This window comes from Salvia miltiorrhiza, chromosome 1, assembly GCF_028751815.1.
Source record: "Salvia miltiorrhiza cultivar Shanhuang (shh) chromosome 1, IMPLAD_Smil_shh, whole genome shotgun sequence".
Classification (NCBI taxonomy): Eukaryota; Viridiplantae; Streptophyta; class Magnoliopsida; order Lamiales; family Lamiaceae; genus Salvia; species Salvia miltiorrhiza.
Genome location: NC_080387.1, coordinates 19,722,231 through 19,730,977, shown reverse-complemented (window position 1 = coordinate 19,730,977; position 8,747 = coordinate 19,722,231). Strand labels below are relative to the sequence as shown.

The window sequence follows — 8,747 nt, the reverse complement described above, 5'->3', positions numbered from 1 at the left end:
TTCTGCAGGACAACAATGTGATGTGAATGAACTTATGAAGGCGCAAAGGTCTTAAGATATGGGCAAACTTCATTCCTACTTCTCATTAGAAAGGTAAATCTTTACGATCTGTTTGTGATCCCACTACCTGGAACGTAGGAAATGGAGAATGAAGGTCCTATCATTAGGGATCGAACTATCCGTTCCGATATTATAGTCACAAGTGTAAGAATATTTACAAAATGGAGAAAAAAAATTCTGCATATATAACCAAAAGAGATTTCATTTATGTCCTAATATTCCCCTTATAAACCTTATTCCCCAAACATTAAGGATATATTGCTATAGATTGTCATCATCATTGTAACATTTATAACCAGCCTTTAATCTATGTATCTCACTATGAAATACTAAGGTTAATATTGTGGATGCAAACCACAATACTTCAGTGTTTAACGTTTCATCTTGTATTTTTCTCTTCTTATACAGAATAACTTGTATATATCCATATTTAATGTTACATTACAAAAGTATTTAACTCTTCCCCCTAAAATAAAGAGGCACACTTGCATGAGGCTGGCTGCGTATATGCGGTTGGGCTAGGGGCGGGCTGAGTCATCGGGTCGGGTTGGGCCGGTTGCCAGATCGGGTTGGTAAATTTAATTTATATCTATGTTGGGGATCGAACCAAAGATCCTTGGTTCCATTAGCTAGTGTCTTATCCATTGAACCACAAAATCTCTGTTGACTCTTATTATATACTCCCTCCGTCCCACCTTCATAGTTAGTCCCTTATTCTTTTTTTAGATGTCCCACAATATAGTCCAGTTTCTAAATTAAATTAACATTAAATTTCTTTTTTTACCAAAGTAACCTTATTTAAATATAGTCAAACATAGAATAAATAAGGGCAAAATTGAATAATTACATATCTTTTGTATTTTTCAAGTACTATTTGAATTTTTCAAGCACTATTTATTGCATTTTCTTAATATGTGTGAAAAAGTGAAGTGGACTATGGAGGTGAGACGGAGGGAGTATTTTATTTATAAAGTCTTAATTGATTATATCAAAAGTCTTATATTCGAATAATGTCTTACCACAACAAAAAATTAATTTTTTACCGAGGGAAATTTCCCCCGGTAAATATATAATTTCCCTCGGTAATATTGTTTATCGAGTGATCACCGATTAAAAGAGCCTGTCGTTAAATTCAATGGTGGTAAAATTATTACCGAGGGAAATTTCCCTCGGTAAATTTACCGAGGGATTTACCGAGTGAATTATCCCTTGCTAACTTTTACGTCGGGTCAAGTGTCGGCTGAGTATTAATTTTATCGAGGGAAAAATCCCTCGGTAATCACTCGGTAATTTTTCTAAATTCACCGAGGAACATTTCCCTCGGTAATTTTCGGACACTTTTTATTAAAATATCGAGGGAGATTTCCCTCGGTAATCCATCGGTAATTTTTTATTTTTTATTAATATTTAATTTTTATTTTTGACGTACCTAGTGACGACAATCTGTTTATCAATAAATCCAACCACAATAACATCATTTCATAATCTAAACATAATTTTAATTTCATTCAACATCGTTCAATGTCCAACAATATGTCTATATGTAAATATCATAATAATGTATCAAAAGTTACGAAATAAACTACATCAAAGCTAAATATCATAATAATGTATCAAAAGTTACGAAATAAACTACATCAAAGCTAAATATCATAATAACGTATCAAAAAGGTACTAAATAAATTACATCAAGGCTAAGGATTGTCGCCGGGTAAGTCTGAACCTCGTGAGCCACTAATCCTCGACTGTTGGGACCTCATGCACTGCTGAAACATCTCATTAGTTACTCGAAGTGATTCCTCCAATCGGAGTCTATGCTCACGCTCCTCTTGAAGCTGCTGCTGCAGCTCGTCAAATCGAGCATCAACGTGCTGTGAAGGGATAGTCTGTGATGTACCGCCCACGAGACTTCGTGCGAGGGTACTCGTGCCGAACATCCTCTGCTTCTTATCGAGGCGGCCTCCCATCATCTCATCCACATATATCTGACTCAAATCGGCACTCTTTCCTTGCTGCTCGGCAATCTCCCTCACTCTCGTCTAATTAGTAAAAATTAACTAAAGATATATTACAAGACATAAATATTGGTTTTAATTATAAAAAAAACTTACATAAACTTCTTCAGCCTTCTTGTAGGTATAAGTTCCATCTTTATTCACATGTAATGTCCTAAACGAATCATACACGTACTTCTTGATAGGAATTCCCTCCTTTAAAGACTATTAAACAAAAATGTAAACCAATCATAATATATATACATACATATTATATAATAGAAATAATAATTTAATTATTAAGTGCTTACCATCTCGTGAGCTCTCACAGCAACAGACTTTGAACCACCTCGATGCTTGCTTATTCCATGTCCGGTCCATTTGGCTCAGACAATCTAGCCTTGCTTGCACGCTCAGACTTCTCGAGCGCCTCAGGAGTATCCCAATATGTGCATAATGCCTTCCATTGATCATCAGATATGTAATCCGGCTTCCCTTTATCATCGGGCTTCCTACATGCCTTGACCTCTCATATAGAAAGTCAGGAACCTGGTACTCGCCCTTTTTGCCCAAAGCCGGCGTACCTCATCCTCCCATCTCTCATCCCATGAATAGTATTTCTATTAAAAACATATATTCATCAAATTGAGCAATCATGCAATTTCTACTAAATGTGATATCAAGTAGTGAAGAATGCAAAAAAGTACTTACTCAAACTCCTCAAAATATAGATTCTTGACTTCTTTTGGAGTATCCTTCCAATCGATACCTGTCGGGTTTGGAATCCTTTTAAAAGATTTGCCAATCACCCTCGAGAAGTCCTTGTGCAATGCTAACTCCCTGTTAATAAGAATTGCAAATAAAACAATAAAATTATTTTCAATTTTAGAAATATTAACATTGAAAAAATTATAAATAGTTACAAACCCTTCAGGTGTCCTCAAAAGAGGTATCATTCCGTCATTGTTTGAGACTGCATCTGATGGTATTTGCTCTAACTCTACATCTGAAGCCGATGTTGGCAACGTCGATGATGCACGGGATGATGCTGCACTGCTAGAACCTCCTCGACGGCCACGATGGGATCTAGTACTCATATCTGTTCATAAATTATCATACACATATTATAAGGTGATATTAAAAAAAAAAGACGACAATTAATCAAAACTGATATAAAATTATACTCCCTCCGTCCACTAATTGTTGTCCTAGGGGAAGTGTAAATAACACCTCCCCCTAGGACAACAATTAGTGGACAGAGGGAGTACATAAATAGACCTGTCACTCATAATTGTCATCATAATCACCATCATCATCATCAGAAAAGACTATGTCTTCATCAGTTTCTTCCTCAATCTCATCAATATCTATCATCCCACCTTCTGGATGAACTATTGTGTTGTCATCATCTATTGGTGTCTCACTAACCATCATAGTCATAACCATTTCTTCCTCTTGAAAAGGTGGATCTAATGTTGATGTAGATGTTCGATATGGAACTTCTACAATAGATCTAGCCTTAACTTTACATGCTTCCCACCAATCTGTCTTATCTTTCTTAGACTAGGATATGAACAATAGTACACCTGGATAGCTTGATTTGCTAAGACAAATGGTTCAAACTTCTTGTACCTAAGCTTGTGGTTTATAGAAACTAATTTGAAGGCCTTATGAACCGATGTTGCAGAAGGTAATGGGTCAAACCACTCACATCTTAATAACGTCTTTGTTTTTATTAGTAGGCCAGGATACTCTAGCACACAAACTTCTAATAAGCGCCCATAAAAGTCCAACTCATCAGTGCTATAAATCTCGCCTTTTATGTTAACTCCACTATTCATAGTGGCTCGATGTGCCCCATGAGCTATCGTGTGAAACCTGTATCCATTAACAATATATCCAGGATATGTTTTAACCTCTAATAAAGGCCATTTGGAAAGATCCTGAATATATTTGTTCACGACGCTGTTGTTAGATTGATGATTGACCTACAATGATAATTAAATAAATCAAACACAAACAATCTTCTGCCTCATCAATTAATTAATACTAATTTAGATATTTCTTACATATCTTTTGAACCAATCAACAAAATCCTCATCGATTTTGGTCCCTAAATCTGATGCCGATATAAATGGATTTGCTGCTACCATTTCATCTTCAAACAATCTTAAAAAATATATAAATGTTAGATATATGTATATTAATTAATGAATTATTTGTATTGAAAATAATATATACTCACTTCAAATATATATCAGTAACCTCGTGACAGTTGAGCAGAATGTATAACTGTGCAGCCTTATACTCTTTAGCATCCATATATCTTTTTGACATTTTTCCAAGAAGGGATCCTATCTGTTTGAATATGGAAAGCACATTCGAATCATCATTGACCCTTATATTATTTTGACCTATGCAGTTACGAGGCACATTCCTCATTTTTGTACTCACATGGTCCTCAAAATAATAGGAACAAAATGTAGATACTTCTTCCACTAAGTATGCATTGCAGATGGATCCTTCAATCTTGCTTTGCTTCTTACATAATTTTTCAATTTTCTTAAGTATCTCTCAAATGAATACATCCATCGATATTGAACTGGACCTGCAAGGCGTGCTTCATTAGGCAAATGAACCGGTAGGTGCTCCATCGAGTCGAAGAAACTAGGTGGAAAGATGCGCTCAAGATTACACAAAATTATGGGAATGTTATCATTGAGCTTGCACATATCATCCATTTGTATTGTCTGAGAGGTCAAGTCCTTAAAAAATAGACACAACTCTGTGATCGCCTTCCAAACATTTTGTGGAAGAAGTTCACGAAATGCCACAGGTAGGATGCATTGCATGAAAACATGGCAGTCGTGACTTTTCATCCTATGCATCTTTAGCTTACTCATATCCACACATCTACTCATATTGGACACATACCCGTCTGGAAATCTAAGATCTTTTACCCATTCACATAACACCTTTTTCTCATTCTTGTCAAGTGTGTATGAAGCTTCTGGATACTTTCCTGAAGACTCATTACGATTCAGTTCCGGTCTTGTGCAATACAAGTTCAACTCCTCTCTAGACTTAATTGTATCTTTGGTCTTCCCTTGAACATTAAGCACAGTATTGAACACATTGTCAAACACATTCTTTTCAATGTGCATAACATCCAAATTATGTCGACTCAACAATTTTTTCCAATATGGAAGATCCCAAAATATGCTCATCTTTTTCCACCCAGGTCTAGAACGGTTGGAGGCATTCTTGTTTGTATCATCGTAGTCCTCAGTCACTTTAATCAAACCTAATGCTTGTATTTGATTGAATATATCTTCTCCTGACCTTGCTACCGGTGGACCCAGTGTAATCGTCTTATTCTTTCTGAATGCTTTCTTGTTTCTTCGAAATGCATGATTAATTAGTAAAAATTTTCGATGGTTGTCAAACCATGATTGTTTGCCGCTCTTCTCTAGAGTGAATGCATCAGTGTTTTCCATGCAATGTGGACAAGCCAATCTTCCAGTACTCCACCCAGACAGCATAGAGTATGCTGGAAAATCACTAATAGTCCACATCAAAACTGCTCGCATGTGAAAATTTTGCTTCAGTGAAATGTCATATGTAGGCACACCTACCTCCCACAAGTGTTTTAGTTCTGCAATTAGTGGTTGCAAAAACACATCCAACTTCTCTTTTGGATTCCATGGACCAGGCACTAAAATTGTTAGGAACATAAACTGTTCTTTCATACACAACCAAGGAGGCAAATTATGGGGTGTAAGTATAACCGGTCATGATGAATATTGCTTTCCCGATTGCCCAAAGGGTTGAAAACCATCTGTTGAAAGACCTAGTCTCACATTTTACCACTCTGATGCGAATTCAGGAAAAATTGTGTTTAAGTGCTTCCATGCTAGAGAATCTGCAGGATGACGCATAACCCCATCATCTGGTGAAGAAGCAGGGCCGGCCCTTGCATAGGGCCAAAGGGGCAAGGGCCTAGGGGCCCCAAAATAAATACAAGTCCACTAATATTAATCCTATTAAAAAATTTAGATTATTTTTCTAATATTTTTATTACATATAGAATATTGTTGATTATAATGTGGTTATTGTACCCTAAAAAAAAAGACTATATTGGTTATTGTAACTTCAGTAGAAAGAAGTTTTTTAAAATTAAAATCAATAAAATTATAGTAGTATATATTTTCATTATACTATATCTCAAAAAAAGGTTAAATGTATTAGCAATTTTATACTTTAAACAAGGGGTATTCTTGAAGAGGTTATTGATAATTTTGTTCCCAAAATATTAAAAATCTACTTTATTTCTATAATTATTTGATCATTAATTTATGATTTATTGCACTTTATAATAATGTTAGTTATATATGCAGCTATCTCAAATTTGCTATAAAATTATAAAGCTTCATTTTCTAAGGGGCCTTTTTTTTTCCTTTTGCCTAGGGCCCCCAGAATGTTAGGGCCGGCCTTGTGAAGAAGCATGCCAATGCATTTCTCCTGCTGTAGCTTTAGATGCATATAGCCTCTGCAATCGAGGAGTTAGAGGGAAAAAATATATCTTAGCTGTTGGTACTTGTTTCTTCTTACGGCTTCCAGATTCCCGACTGCTATCTTTAAAGCGTGATGTATTACAAAATTTACATCTCTCCGGGTGGAGGAGCCACTACTGGAGTAGGACGAGCAGGTTTCTTGAATCTCTTAGCAAATTGTACTCTGATAATCTGGCCAACCACTTCCTGCCCAAAGAATTATTCATGAATTGTGACATGATGGAAGTAAATGCCAACCAATAATATTTGTACAGAAAGGAAAAACAGGATATAGTCCACTAATACCAGGAACGTTCCTTCATAATCCATTAAGATGACTTATATGCAAATTATATGCCACTTTATTTTTATATATGTAAATGTTATTAATAAATAAGGCATGATTCAAAGCAGAAGGTATTTCATGCATGATTCATAGCAGCCAAAGTATGCAATGATGTATCTATATCAGGCAAAAGACATCGAAGTATTTCATGTCGACCTGGCATAATTTGCTCTAGTTTTGTTATGTGGACAACACCTTTTTCCTACTATTTCTGGGAGGTGGGTCAGGGAAAGTGAGGATAGATCAATAGCCAAATGTACACAGACATTTTAATTTAAACATTAGTAATCAATTGATTATTCTTAATAATCTCAAAATCAGTTAATGAGTTGAGAAAAATCACATCTACCAATAGGGATATACAACTGCAAAAGTATATACTTTACATGGTAGCAAAGCCAAAAAAGGATGGTACTCCAGTTATAGATCAACAGCTTATGTAAGAGTGAGCCATTGGTTATTTTAGTACAAGCACTGACTTTCAACGATTCCAACTCATTTAAAAGTTGCAAATATAGATGATAGAAAACAGTAGCATAATTACTTGTGCATGGAACAATAATGAAGTTGAGAACAACAACTTAACCAATATCAATGTCAAGAACAACAAAACACATATAAAACATTAAATCCAATCGCATTTCCTTTTGTATTTTACTCAAAATCTGTTACTTGATTTAAAATGCTTCAGCTGCTGGCAAACATTAAAATCCTATAGCCAGAACCACAAGATCAAATGCAGCAGCAGAAATCCCCCTTTTTTTCTATCAGAAATCAGAAAAAACAATTCAACCAAAAAAGCAGCAGAAAAAATGGAGGCCAAGCTTTATTCAACGAGAGAGAGAGAGTGTTGAGTTGTTGTACATATTCAACGAGAGAGTGTTGATTGAAACCAAATGAAAGAAAGCTTCTCCACCTGAACTAGAGCAGCAGTGACAACGGCGTGCAGCGCGCGGAGAGACGACGGCGAAAGCTGACGGAATAACACACACAGAGAGATCTCAGAGAGAGAGAGAGAGAGAGCGATATATATATATATATATAGGGGAGAGCTATAATAAAAACACTCTTAAGTGTATAAAATATAAATGATTTTCAACCCTTAGATCATCAAGATCTACGGTTGATTCGTAACCCTTTTGGATGAATTCGTGGTCCTGGGTTCGAATCCCAAAGGTAGCAAAAATTTATTTTTCACAATTCGTAACCATGTTGGATGAATTCGTAACCATGTTGGATAAAATTCGTACATTAAAAAACGTTTATATTTATATTTTAAGAAGTATTTTTACTGTAGCCCTCCCCTATATATATATAGGAATGAGATCATGTAGTATCCAATGCTTATAATAGATCCGTAGATCCAAATCTAGACTACACATTTATGACATGTGGCGCATCAAGATGGTGACACGTGGCAAGGCATTTCAAGGCAAAATCTGGAGAGGGGTAAAATTGGAATGTAATTTTCGGATTTAATAATTAAAAAAAATATATTTTTTTTAGATTTTCTCAAAATAGATATATTTTAGATGCATATAGTTTCCCACAAAGATACATAAAGTTTTTACATGAAATGCATGACTTTGAACAGAAAAATGCATTTGATTTTTACAGTTTTGGTATTTTCACCACCCCACCCCACACCACCCCCCAACCCACCCCACACCACCCCCCACCCCTCCCCATTACAGTTTTGGGTCAGTGGTTAGAAAATCAGTTTTTAAAAAAATAAAAAAAAAATATTTTTTTTGGGTAGGGGTAGGGGGTGGGTGGGGTTCAGGGGTGGGGTGG

The 8,747-nt window shown here is 35.6% G+C and overlaps 1 protein-coding gene across 2 annotated transcripts; it reads right to left on the bottom strand.

Moving 5' to 3' along the window:
- Positions 1-1,602: 1,602 nt before the first annotated feature.
- Positions 1,603-6,062, bottom strand: LOC131006896 (uncharacterized). 2 transcript variants are annotated; one of them, XM_057934044.1, is made up of 3 exons: positions 3,362-6,062; positions 2,172-2,279; positions 1,603-2,099 (listed from the first exon to the last, which is right to left on the bottom strand). In XM_057934044.1, the coding sequence occupies exons 1-3, from the start codon at positions 3,371-3,373 to the stop codon at positions 1,755-1,757; spliced, it is 465 nt and encodes a 154-aa protein (XP_057790027.1). In that variant the 5' UTR covers positions 3,374-6,062; the 3' UTR covers positions 1,603-1,754. Both variants share the same exon structure in this region; 1 of them encodes a protein (XP_057790027.1).
- Between the last annotated feature and the right edge of the window lie 2,685 nt (positions 6,063-8,747).